Raw genomic sequence first — 13,991 nt, forward strand, 5'->3', positions numbered from 1 at the left:
TTAATATTAGTAGCTTATGCTTCATATTGTTTCCAGATTTTTTTTAAAGATTTTATTTATTTATTTGACAGACTGAGATCACACGTAGGCAGAGAGGCAGGCAGAGAAAGAGGAGGAAGCAGCCTCCCTGCTGAGCAGAGAGCCCAATGCGGAGCTCCATCCCAGGACCCTAGGATCATGACCTGAGCCGAAAGCAGAGGCTTTAAGCCACCGAGCCATCCAGGCACCCCCAGATTTTTTTTTTCATTATTGGCAATTAAGGGCATATGTTTAAGGGAACAGAAAATCCAGTTCTGAGTTCAATCTCTGTCACTGATTACCTCTGTGACCTTAAGACAATTTAAGTAAACTTTTTCAGCCTCAAGTTTCTCATCTGTAAATAAAGCTAAGGAAAGTACCTCGCCCATAGTATCAGAAAAAAATGAGATAAGGCACGTAAAGGGTACAGCCTGGTGGCTGGAGCAAAATAAATGCTTACCTAAATTTTAATGATTCTGACTATGAAAATGGTGTCGATAATGTTGATGGTGAGTTACTAAGGATGTTAATAACACTGAGGATTTCTTTTGAACTGATCAAAGCTATAATTCAGTTTCTGCAACTGCAACTTCCAAGGGGGACTACAGAACGATTCACCCCTATAGGGCTACGAGGGCAAGCTCCCTGTATTATGAAGAAACAACCAATCCTCTGATTCCAAATAAATATGGAAATCCCTCCTTATTTTAATGTTTCCTCCTTCAACACACTCTTTCAGTTTTTCCTCCCACACTTACTTCTGGTCTTCAGGCACACATGTCTTCAAGTTCTATACAGTCCTTAAAATAACAGCAAAAAAAAAAAAAAAATCTAATGTTCTTTTGGTTACTGTATCTCCTTTTGTGTTTTTTTTTTTTTTATTCTTCTCCTTGTTCTAACTTGTATAGTTAAATTTACTTTAAATTTCATCTGAGTCTTTCCTTGTTTGGCCTTCGTAATAATTACACAAATGTTTTGAAGATTAGTTTGGAGTAAACTTTACGGCTGTTACACAAAAAGGAATAATTCAAGGAAAACATAATTTTGATATATTTTGTTTTGCACATTATACTAATAACTCTAAAATGGTTACAAACACTCCAACATTTGAAAATTAAAATGAATTGAAATATTCTTAACACAATCAGTCAAGGTCATATAAAAAAATGAATACAATTATAAGTTGGTTTAACCATCATGCAAATAACTTAAAACACTATTCTAAGAATCTGCAATAAAACAGATTATTAAACTGTTCCAACTTCATTCTGTCAAAGAAGATAAACTACTAATCCACTTACACCAAACCCATCGATGGGAAAATTAAATTCTAGGTGAAAATATAACAATGTAATTATCTCCTCAGGATAAAAACAATGAGCCTCTAACATTCTAACTTTTTGTTTTCCTTTTATCCAAGGGAATTAGTTGCTGGTCTATTTATGGACTGTGGATTGTGTTTTGAGAAGTTACAATTACTAACTGCAAAGCTATGTTTTGTTTGGTTTTTATTAAGCAGTTCACTTTACTCTCGGGGTTCAAAGTTTTAATCATGACATTTCAGGAAAACTGGGTAGTAACTATTTCTGGTCCTCAGGTGAGGGAAGAACTGCTGAAGTAACATTAGCAAAAAGTAACATGTGATTATTTGCTGTATAAAAGAACAAAGGCCATTCATGCTCTTTCTTTCTTTTATTTCCTGTCATTTTCTGTAAGTCAGGCTTAAGAGAAGGAGAAATCCAGGTGAGAATAACCTAGATGCTTTGAACAACTATAAGCATGAGTCAAGAATGTGACAGCTATTAAAAGCCTCTAACATAAAATTGGGCTGTATTACTAGAAGTACAGTGTCCAGATTAGGCAAGGATTCATTTTACTAATACTCTGTATTAGCAATACTGTATCAAAATTAGCAGCTTTTGGTCTTGGCATCACTTTTTTATTCTCCCCCCCCCCTTTTTAAATACTTTTGTCTCTGCTTTTGTTTCCTTTACTCTGGCTTTAGGAAATGACAGGGTACTTAAGTTGGACTAATCCTACCCATAGATGACAGTTATAAAATTTAGGAAAAAAAATACTTCCCAGAACCTATCCGAAGATCTTTGAGAGGGACCAAAAGCAGGGAGAAATTGGAGAAAATTTTTCTCCCTAGAGGAAAACAGGACCCAGGTTAATTTTTTTAAAAGCTGCTTTTTGCCCAGGGGTATGCCTTGCCCATCCACCTGCAGTTCAGGTGGAAGAAATCTGCCGCTTTCCTGGCTTGAGATATCAGAGAACACACTTTAGGGTTCACAAGCCGCCAGAAAATTAGATGAGCTAAATCCTAGACCAAAAAAGTATCTGCCAAGTTTGCTTATAAAGTGCATCTGAATTCTTGCTGACCACTAAACTATGCTCTACAGAAATGACAGTGGATGAGAGCTGAACAAGCCACTGACCCCTGCAAAAGAGAGAACTGGAGATTCAGTCCAACAGGGTTAAATGCCTGCTAAAACTTCAATCACTCTTACACAAAACAAAAACAAAAAACCTACAGCAAAAAATATAACCCTAACAAAACTAAAAGTCTTTATAACCTATCATTTCTAATACCCAGTATATACTATCTAAAATAAGTAAACGTGAAAAACAAGAAAGGATGGTCTACACTAAATTAAGTAAACAAAACCAAATGTGGCTCATACAAGTAACAGAAATGATGCAAAGATGGCCCTTAAAATGAGCAGACAGGGACTTTAAAGCAACTATTATAAATATAAAATACATTCAAGGACATAAAGGAAAACATTCACATAATGAATAAACTGATGGGATTCTCAGTTGAGAAACAGAAATGATATAAAATGAAATGTATTAGCAAAATGAAAGCAATAATTGAAATATAAAATTAATTGGATCAGCTTAACATCAGATTGGAATTACAGACTAAGGAGTCAATGCAGTTGAAAGTACATTAATAGAAATTTTCCAGTCTCAACATCAGACTGCTTTTTGGGTTTTTTAAAAGATTTATTTAGAGAAAGAGAGAATGCACACATGTGCATGGGGGGAGAGGGGAGTGTGCAGAGGGAGAGGGAGAGAGATAGTCCCAGGCAGACTCCAGCCTGAATGTGGAACCCGATGTGGGGCTTGATCCCAAGACCCCGAGATCATGACCTGAGCCAAAAACCAAGAGTCAGGCACTTAACCAATGGCACCAACCAGGAACCCCCAAGATCAGATTGCCTTTAAAAGCACTCTGACATAATAGGCATTTTGTCATTAAGTGGAAACTTTTCTCCAAAGACTACCTAATATTTAATTCCCATACCTCCTGCATTTAACTTAGGAAATGTTTAGATCCTCACTGTTATCTTAGCATTCACTAACATTCATAAATTTTTAAATAGTCTAATTGTCCATCCTATAACAATAATCTTGAGATTTGAGAACCATAAAGATGTTCAAAAAGGAAACTCTTTTTGACACAGTCTCGAGTTACTGAAAAAACTTACATTTTTACTATTAGATGATTTTTTGGACAGACATTTCCCCATTTGCTTCACAGACAACCACAGCACACTATACTTCAACTATGAGAGAAATGTCATTCTACTGAAATTGCTTCTTGACTGCCTTCTTTCGCACTTGACTATTAATTAGTTTTTCAAAGGCAGGAATCATATGTCTGGTTCATTCATCTCAATGGCCCATATCCCCAAGAGCAGAACGGTGCCTGCAAATCCTAGATTCTTGATAAAGATTTATTAGATGAATAAATTTTTAGAGGAAAATCATATACCCCATCAGATTTCCCACAGAAAATATACTTGTAAACTACTTCCAATCCTAACATTCAAATAATTCCACTTATGAATGCTTAGAAAATCTAATTTCCTAATGAATAGCAAAATGGTTCAAGAATTATAAAAGATCAGTGTGAAAAATACTAAGTGATATTTTGGCTTTGGGCATACCAAACTTGCTCATTAAGCCAAAAGTATTTCTGACAACTGTCCATATTAAGTGATATACAGGCATTGGATAAACCAAATGAAGCTCATTAAGTTATTTTTTAGAGGGGCATAGGGGCAGGGGTAGAGGGAGAAGGAGAATCATAAGCAGTCTTCACACCCAGTATGGAGCATATGTGGGGCTCGTGGGGTTCATGACTTGATCCTAAATCAAGAGTTGGACACTTAGCCAATTGAGCTACCCAGGCACCCCAAGGCTCATTAAGATTTTTGAATTAGTCATGTAGGATTATATTCCTATTATAATGAACAAGGTAGTTCAGAGAAATTCTTCTAGCCTTAATTTAAATCATCCTTAAATCCTTCCAAATTATTGTGTCAGGTGGCTGACAGACAGGAAGTGTGGGGGGGGGGGGCTTAGGCTTTCCCTGAGCTCAGAGACTGTAAGTAGCTACTAGCCCCGTGGGGTTCCCTCCTAATCATGATCTTCCTTTCCAGCCATTTGCAGGATAGACTCCAGACTTGCTTAACCAGTCCTCACAATCTTATAAATTGTGATAATTTACATAATAAAAAACCCTTAGTATACACATATCTCATGCTTCTCTGGTTGAACTTTCATATACCTCATCTTAACCACAGAAGGTTTCCCTGAGCTCATTCTTGAGCTGACTGCCACTAAAAAGGATCAGCATAAAAATTCTAACTGAATTTCTATGTCTTCTATGAAACGATAATTGGCATTATTTTTATTATGCCATCAATACCCCTTGAAAAAGGGTGACTGAAAAAATTCATTTTGAATTTAATCCTGATTAAATGCAAAATCCATCTCCACTGATGATTTTGTGTAACTATTTTGATAAGAAAAAAACAAATTCACTCTGCTTTTATTTTTTCAGCTATTTAATCAATCAATAGCCATAACAGTCAGATGATCACAGGTGAGCAATGTACCTTTTCTAGCTGACATTATATTATTATTATTATTATTATTATTATTATTAAATCTTTGACTGTGGACTCTGAGAGACAAACTGAGGGTTTGGGGGTGTGGGGGTGAGCCTGGTGGTGGGTATTATGGAGGGCACATATTGCATGGAGCACTGGGTGTGGTGCATAAACAATGAATTTTGGAACACTGAAAAAGAATAAAATAAAATTTTAAAAAAGAAAAAAAAAAGTGAAACAGGAAGAAATACTAAAAAAAATAATAATAAAAGGGGTTTTCGTTTTAGTATTTATGTCCGGAGTCTGAAATTGCCACATAACCCATCCAAGCCTCAGTTTCTCAACTGCATAATGAAGATTAAAAATATTATCTAAGCTTCATATCTATGATTAAATAAGATAATGGAGGCAAGGTGCTTAGCACATTACTTGGCATATGATAAACTGTTACCCGTTACACTTATTTTCACTGTGTGTGTCTATTTTAAAACATCTTAAACATTTTTCGAACCAAAAATTTTAAAAATTCCCAAATAAAAATGACATACTAAAAACTACTCTTGAAAAGTTTTGTTCTTTCTATTTCCGCCATGCGATCCATAAGTCCTGTCATCTCAATGGCAGCCTTTTCAAGGTAGTATTCCATCATTTCAGCAGCAAAAGGTTTTTGTTCAGGGTGTGTGGAAAAGAGAAAACTGGAGAAAATCACCCACTGGGGAATATTTTAGTGACATATTAAGTTACAGAAAAATTACTTCTTGGGGGGGGAACATAATACATTTGTAATTGGCAAGACCTACCAGTGATTAAAACTGACATTTCAATACACTTGAAAGTGGTGGTTCAAGTTCTAGGAGTAGAGAAACTGAGGAATACTTAGTCTAAAAAATTTACTTAAATAAAATTGAATCCTTCATTAAGTAAAATGTTATCTTTAAAGGAAAACCAACATAATCACTTTGTAATTTATACATGTATCAAATCATCACATTGTGTAGCTTAAACTTACACATTGTTACATGTCAATTGTATCTCAAGCTGGAAAAAAGAGAACATAGGTTATAAAATAGTGGAAAATAGCTTTATTCTGAGTATTCTGAAAATATATACTTATCAACAATTGTTGAGTCTTCTCTCAAATCGTGAATTTGAGACTGGGCACTGAGTGCTCATATTAGTGTCAAAGACATCCCAATGACAAAACAAAACAAAACAAAACAAAAAACCCAACTGCTCCTTGTATTAACTAGAAAACTAGAATAGTTTTCTAAAGCCACTTTCACTTAAACTTTTAAGAATAATCTTAATGATTTGCTAAACTTTAAGAATATACTTTCAAAGGGGTCTCAATAGTTACAGAGAAGGGACTGCTAATTAAGTACAAAGAATCATGAGAGATGATTTTTACTTCTAGAATTTCCAAAACCATATCCTAAATCCAAGATAAAAGTTGACATTTTCAACTGATGTACAAAAGTTCAATTTTTCATCAACAATGAAGACTTGAGTTGCAACACAGTAGTTACAACAATCAACAGTCATTATTAATTGTGTACTCAAAACATACTAAGAATAGAAGAAATGCTATATAAAAAAGTCTCCACCTTCCGGAAATTGAAGTACTCATTATTTTTATTGGAAGTAGTATAATAAAAACATATAAAGATATAACAAGCATTTTTAACCTGTCAATAGGACTGAAGAGGGGTGCCTCAGTGGCTCAGTGTGTTAAGCCTCTGCCTTTGGCTCAGGTCATGATCTCAGGGTCCTGGGATTGAGCCCCACATTGGGCTCTCTGATCAGCAGGGAGCCTGCTTCCCTCTCTCTCTCTGCCTGCCCCTCTGCCTACTTGTGATCTCTGTCTGTCAAATAAATAAATATAATCTAAAAAAAAAAAAAAAAGACTGAAGAAGAAAAAAAGCAATATACTTTTAAGTGAAAAAAAAAAAATATATATATATACACACCTTTAAGTGAACCCTATATTTATTTCAAAGACCAGGGGCCATGATCAAATGTGGTAATTAACATAGAAATGAGAGAATTTATTTATAATATTTTCTCTAAAATCTTGGTAATATAAAAAATGTTTTGTTTTAAAAATAGATAATTTCATGTATAATTAAAGACTATTTTTATTCTGTTTCAGTTGGTTCTAAGTTCAATGCTTCTTTATTGTGTAATTGCAGAAAACAACTTTCCTCAAATAGTTTTCAATTTTAATTATTAGCTTAAATATCCAAATATGTATCTATTTGCTAATAAGTAAAATACATATATGATACAGTTGTTTCTGAGTAAGGGAATGTAATTTTCCCTACTATATTTCTTTATTCCCTTTAAAATTTTTCTGTGATTATTATACATAATAAAAAAGTAATTTTAGAAAGAAATGATGGAGTTTCTATTTCTATATCATGGGAAAGAACTACTACCTAATTTGCCAGTGATTTTAGATGAAAATTCTGTGATTGTAGAAATAAAATGTCTTCCTGGCTTTCACCTCTACCTCACTACTCTCAACCATGTTATCACATATAATTATCATGGTGAATTTAAAAAGTGGGAGTTTAGGACAGTGAATTATCAACTACCTCCATATTAGAGTGATTTAATAGGAGATTAGTTTTAGAGATCTAATAGTTCATTATGAAGTACCATGGGGATCCTTGTTCTCTATGTCCAGTGTAAGCTATGACATTACACAGTTGCCAAAATCCAGAAACAGAACCCCCAAGCAGAGAGGATGAGAAAGATCTAGCCAATAAAAATTCTTCAAATGCCAGCTACACTCTAACAATGACAGACTATTAGCAGAGATATTTGGAGGAAAAGGTTTCAAAATCTACTATTTTGGGCTAGAACTTCTATCCAGAGCTTCTGAAAATATTCATAGTTTTTGAGTAGTTCCATTTCTAGGCATCCAGCAACAAAAAAGGTACATAAAACTTAATGTCCAAGAATGTCAGTGCAATGGTTGTTTTCTACTTTAACTGATGTTTCGTTGTTGCAAAAGAAATATGGCTATTGTTAACAAGCAAAATAATCCAGAGATTGTTTTTTAAAAAGTTAAAAAATTTCCCCATACTTACTCTCGTATACCTTTCATTCTAATGTTTCTAAAGTACTCAAAATTAAAAGATTAGTATAGATCCTTCTGCATCTATCACATAATCAATACCTACATACACAAGAATTTCTTTTTTAAGTAAAAATAAAATAAGTTTTTAAAATTAGATTACGATTTTCTTTTTAGGATGTATTAGGTACTAGGTTGGATATTTTTCCAGATCAGTATATTCTGAAAGCTAATACCACTTAGCTATCAACTGTATTTGTTGAATATTGGAGTCTTTTCCAATTTTTTTGCCATGACAAAGAATGACAAAGTTAACCTGCACAGGTTTTATAGCAGTAAGACAATCTCCCCACATTAGGAAAAATTACATTGCTATGTGTATGTTCATATACGTTGTGTTCATGTATGAACATGTATGTGTTCATGTATGTATAATAGGTGTATGTGTGTTTGGTGGCTCTATGTATACAACAAAGTTTAAAAATATGTCAATACGCATTTCTCTTTTGTATTTCCAATATCCATGTGAATAACCTATCCCCATTTTGCACAGGCATCCAATTACCTCCTGGAGAATCAGGATTGCTATAGAAAGAACAAAAGGAAAACGGCAGTTTCGGTATTCAGATTTCTACAGAAACAGGAATTTTAGAGACCACTGGAATATAGTTGTAACAGAAATAACAAAAACAGAAAAGATGAACTCAGTATTCAGATTTCTACACCAAAATACTGACTTTTTGCCTGGGAGCCTGTGGAGGGTTGGGGTGGTGCGTCAGCTGTGGAGGGCCCTGCAGGGTGAAAGGCACACCTCCAGACTCCAGGGGCAGCCAGGCAAGGGGATACGTGCGGATGAGTGAACTAGTCAGTTCAGGGTTCCAAGCCTGGAGCTCAGGTGTGGTTATTTAAACCCATGCTGGACAGGCGGTTTATGGCAGGGATAACTTCCTGTCCATGGCTCTTCCATACTCCCAGCCCAGTGACTTGGACAAGTGATTCATCCCTCCTGACCTTGGTTCTCCCACCTGTAAAATGGGTGTCTTGATACTCAGTGAGATCAGTTACAGTTGGCAGACCTATAAGAGGTCACAGAAAGGTAGCAATTATTGTCTTTAAAAAGCCAAGGAGTGTGGAAAGAAAGGGTCCCGGTGAGTTCCCAAGCCAGGTCGAGGCAGTCCTTAAATGTTCTGAAGTGAATGAATGTCCATGGAGGGGCAGGGTCCCTGGGTAGGCTCCCCAGGCTCGGACACCCTAAAATTCCTCAGTGGTGTGGAATACTTATATATTCCTTATTACATGGCATTTACATCTTCTGTATGTTATCTATCATGAACTGAGAAACAGTGACTTCATGTCTCCTGCCACTAGTTTTTCTGTTTATTTCCTCTTGTATCTCCTATAGGTTTGGTTTAATGAATATGAATACTAAGTCATTTTATTTGCTACATAGATTTGGTTAACTGTTACATCCTCAGGGAACTGCACTGATACTATGATACAAGTATCCTTTGTCTCATTCAATACTTTCTTTTACGTGAATTTCTCCTCATCTGATATTAAATCAGACACTTCTTTGTTCTTATTTATATTTTCCTGGTATTCCATGAGCCATCTTTTAATTTACAAACTTTCCAAATAAAACTGCTTTGGAGGTATCTCTTAAAGTCAGCATCATTTATACGTCACGATCCGATATGAAATTTTTATTTTAAATTGTGATTTTAGCCCATTTTTATGTGTTGATACGGCAAATACATGAGATGTCCACTCTGTCACATTTTAGGTTTTCTGTTGTTACATTTTTCTGTTTTCTAGTCATTTGCTATGTGGCCTCCTGTCTCTGTTGACTGTGGGTTTCCGTGGCTGTTCTTTTGGCCTTGTCCTCTTTCTACTGGATTGGATTACGGACAATGACAGTGGTAATATTTTCCTCTTTTTTGCACCAAATCCCCTCTCCTTCACCACCTTTTTCATTATACTTTAGTGTTAGCCTTTTTACTGTTAAATCTTATACTTCATTACCTGACTTTTCAGTTTTAAAAAATATTACTTGCCTTCTGGTAAGGCAATCAGAGCACTTACTGCCCCTTTGACTTTTTCCCTTTCACCTCCAATTTTGGCTAGATTTTGCCCCTGTAAACGCTACAGCTTTAAGAACTTTTCCAACATCTTTCATTGTCATATGCCTGTTCAGGTTCTTCTTCTCTGGGATTTTGTTTTGCTAAATTATATTTTGCCCTTAGAAGGCCATGCATTTCCTTTAGTTTTTCTAATTTTCTGCCTTAAAGCTCTGTGTCACTTTAATTGGTACCATCTTTTTTTTTTTTTTTTTTTTTTTTACTTAAAAAGGGCTTCTACCATCAGATAACTAATTCCTCTTTGCTGAGCTGAATGTTTGTTTCCCTTTTTGGACTGAGGTAATGGATAATGGATAATGGATAAACTAACAAACTCCCACCCTTGTGCTTAGTTAGGCTTGAGGAAAAAGCCCTCAGCACTAAGCTCATTCACAATAAGACCAATTGCGCTTTCCATCTACAGAGACGAAGAGCAACTGGCCACCAGACGTCCATGAAATATGGGTCTCTATGGGTCCACACAAGAAACAGAAACACGTGAGCCCTGTCTGAGCTCCAGCTCTCTACTCCCACCATACAGAATAGGGATCTATACTGCCATCTCTCCCAGAGATCTCTGGGGAACTCAAGAGTGTGGACCATCTACCACCACTCTGCATACTGCAAAGCAGGAGAACTAACAGAAAGGCACTAGTGACATGTACTCAGGCTACTGTCTTCTCACAGTTACTTCTGGACTCATCCAAGCTTCCTTTAGCTACAACAGGGACATTAGCTTTTGCAGCTCTACGACCAAAGCTAATCAGTAATCCAGCTTCATTCCTACCATTCTGCTCAAGTTCACATTCCTCATGAGATTAAGGACACAAGTATATAATAATGACTAAAATTAATACAATAGATGCTTGGCATCTGTCAACTCAATATGTGATTTTCGACTACTCCAGAGACACCTCACTGTTCGAGACGTTTGTTATTTTGCTGAAGCCTGAGTGGGAATCCATTGCATCGTGGGGTTGGTAGGCTGGGCACCATGCAAGAGGTCCTGAGGGGACGAACTGGGCTGAAGCACAAGCATTCCAACTTGACTTTGATGCATGTGTTTTTTCCTATTCTATTCATCATCTGGTTCAGAGGAATTCTAATTAGAGATCTAAAGAGTTTTTCTTAGAGGTTTTTTTCCCCCTACAAATGATTCAAAAGACCTAAGGAAAAAGGTCTGCATGTAAGAGGAGACATGTAAATGGGCCTCTGAGGTTCCGACATGCTTTACCAACATATTGTTATAGGACAACAGCATGAAGTTTGTGCTAAGTGCACTTGTCAAAGCCTAAGTAAACAGAAACGAGCTAGATGAATGTCTTATACGTAAGCAACCAAAGAACTATAAAGCAGGTGAGACACCTGGGCAGGTTTTAGTGGTTTAGGAAATGAGTTTTAAAGGAATGAATGGAAGAGAAACTGGAAATTTAGAAATACATGTCAAAAAATGCCAAGAGCAATGATAGTCACATCCTTTCTCTTTCCATTTCTAACATCAAAAGAAATGTGGTGGGGACATAATTACAGGTAATCCAAAATTATATTTTCTGTCTTACCTTGGAAGATCGGAAGGTAAATGCTGTTGATTTTACATCAGCCTTTTCTTTGTCCATGAGCAGAAGGCTTTTGTCTTCCATGAGACTCAAGTATTTTCCTGTTGTGACATGGCGTAGTCGGAAAGGCTGTCCCCATCTTATGTGGCTTCCACTCCACCTAACAAACACAGTTAAGACCTGATCCAATAGCATCCACAATCACAGGAGAAAAAGCAGTTAAGATGTACGTGTTGGGACAAGGAACTTTGATTATCATAGACTGTCTCATTTAAAGTTCTCAAATACCTTGTGATATTAGTGGTATGAATTTTACTCCACAAACAACAAAATGGTTATCCAGAATGACTAATAGTCTTACACAGCTAATAGTAAATTGAAGCAAAATTTAACTCAAAGACCTTGATTTTAAATATAATGCCACCCATACTATTTACTGCCCCATGCAAAGATGACTAAGGGCTTGTGGTCCAAGTTAACATCTAATCACTAGTCACAGATATGGAAATTATAAGTTTAAAGAACACTTTAGAATTTACTAGTTAAAAACTTCTGTTGAATTTGCAGCCTTGAAAAACAGTGGTAATTCAATCAATGCCTAATTAGGACTGATTGGAACTCATATATATAAATTAAAGTATACATTTACTTGAAACCTATTCTTATGCATTGAAATTTAATAATGTGGAACAATTGTATCATTCAAAACTGATCAACAAAAAGGACAAACCAAGAAAATGAGAATTCTAAAATGGTCAAGAGAGAAAAAAAGGAAAAAAATAAAATGCAAAAACAACATACAAATTAAGGTTGCAGGAAAAAGATAAAAAGACAAGTCATGATCATTAAAATCTGCTTTTTAAAATGACTTCCAGATAGGGGAGAAGAGAAAAATCAAGATACAGACCATCCTTATTTTGTGCAGTTCTGTGTAAATTGAAAGTCACATGTGTATGAACCTTGTATGCACTATGGTACTGAAACATGGCTCTGATATACACACCTTTCAGTTAGATCAGTTATGTGCAAAACAAGGATGGCCTCTTAACATTGATAAGAATTATGCTGAAAATCAAATAAGTTTTTCAAGAGCTAAAAATGAATGAATAAATACAAATTTATCAGGCATATAAATTCAAAAGGAAATAGTGATGGTAAAGTTGATATTAAACAAATTAGAATTTAAGGTATAAAGCATAAAAAGGATACAGTTAGGTATTTTATAAAGAGAAAAAACATACTCTAAAAAGAAGGCATGTCATGAAGCTTCACAAGGCAATGGAAAAGAGAAAATGAGACAAAAGAAAAAGATAATTAAATATAAAAACAATTACAGTGGAAGCGTTTATCACTATGTAATGAATCAAATAGACAAAAAAAATGAAAGTATGGAGAATTTTAACATGATTTTATTAATTTGTAAGCTTGTTTTAATATAAGATGATTAAAAAGGTCATAAAAAACATAGGGCCTTTTGTAGTCTACAAATTGAGAATACTTTTTCAAATTCACCAATTTTAGTAAACTGTAAGTCATTTTATGCTGATTTCCTAACTTGGATTTTTCACTTTGAATATTAGCAGGGAAAACAAAGTGATACTGTAATAAGATCTTTATTACATGGATATGTTTATAGAGGCAATTAATTTGGACAAGTCCCCCAACTAAAGTAATGTGTGCCAATAAACCCTACTAATAACACAGTATTGTTAAAAATGAAATTAAAATTGCTTACCAGCAAGAGAATATTAAATCATTTCTAGTCTGGTAAAGGAAAAAGCTTTGTTTATTCCCCTCTTATAAAATAAGTGTATTCTTTGCAGATGCTATGAAAAACACAATTATTTTTAATATTCACATTCATTATTTGAAGAACCATCTAAATGTTTTTTTTCTAAGTAATGACTCATCTTAACCATCATAAAAAACAACTTCATTTTCAAAATAGTTCCAAATTTGGACCAAGCAATACTTTGTATCAGATTTTCTAGAGGGTATTCTGCATATGATGTACAAATCTACTTAATAGGGTGCATATTTACAAGCACACCTATCAAATCACCAAGAGAATCTGGCCAATTATCAGCAAAACACTGAAAAGTCTAAGTACATTTTCTTTAGTGTATAGCCATTCACATTAGCTGGCCTCCAATGCTCATGGCCCAGAAGAAAAGAGGACAAGCCTAAGAGAATCAGAAGGCCGCAAATATTTAGTCAAAGCTGAAAATAGTAACAGTAACACAGAAATAGAAAGTAATTTCCTATGGTAACACAACAGAAAACTATTCCCTATGTATTACCTATATTCACTTGAAAT

General features: G+C 35.0%; 1 protein-coding gene across 9 annotated transcripts in view; it reads right to left on the minus strand.

The window, feature by feature from the left end:
* RYR2 (ryanodine receptor 2) overlaps positions 1–13,991 on the minus strand; it is a 740,314-nt gene that overhangs the window by 359,466 nt on the left and 366,857 nt on the right. For 8 of the 9 annotated variants that reach the window (XM_032883093.1, XM_032883091.1, XM_032883088.1 and 5 more), the window contains one exon: positions 11,678–11,834. In XM_032883093.1, the coding sequence (XP_032738984.1) occupies positions 11,678–11,834 (157 nt within the window). Of the gene's footprint in view, positions 1–11,677; positions 11,855–13,409; positions 13,423–13,991 lie in introns of those variants that run through there. The other variant, XM_032883095.1, reaches the window with a different exon arrangement.

This window comes from Lontra canadensis, unplaced genomic scaffold (assembly GCF_010015895.1).
Source record: "Lontra canadensis isolate GAN:19392208 unplaced genomic scaffold, GSC_riverotter_1.0 scaffold85, whole genome shotgun sequence".
NCBI lineage: Eukaryota > Metazoa > Chordata > Mammalia > Carnivora > Mustelidae > Lontra > Lontra canadensis.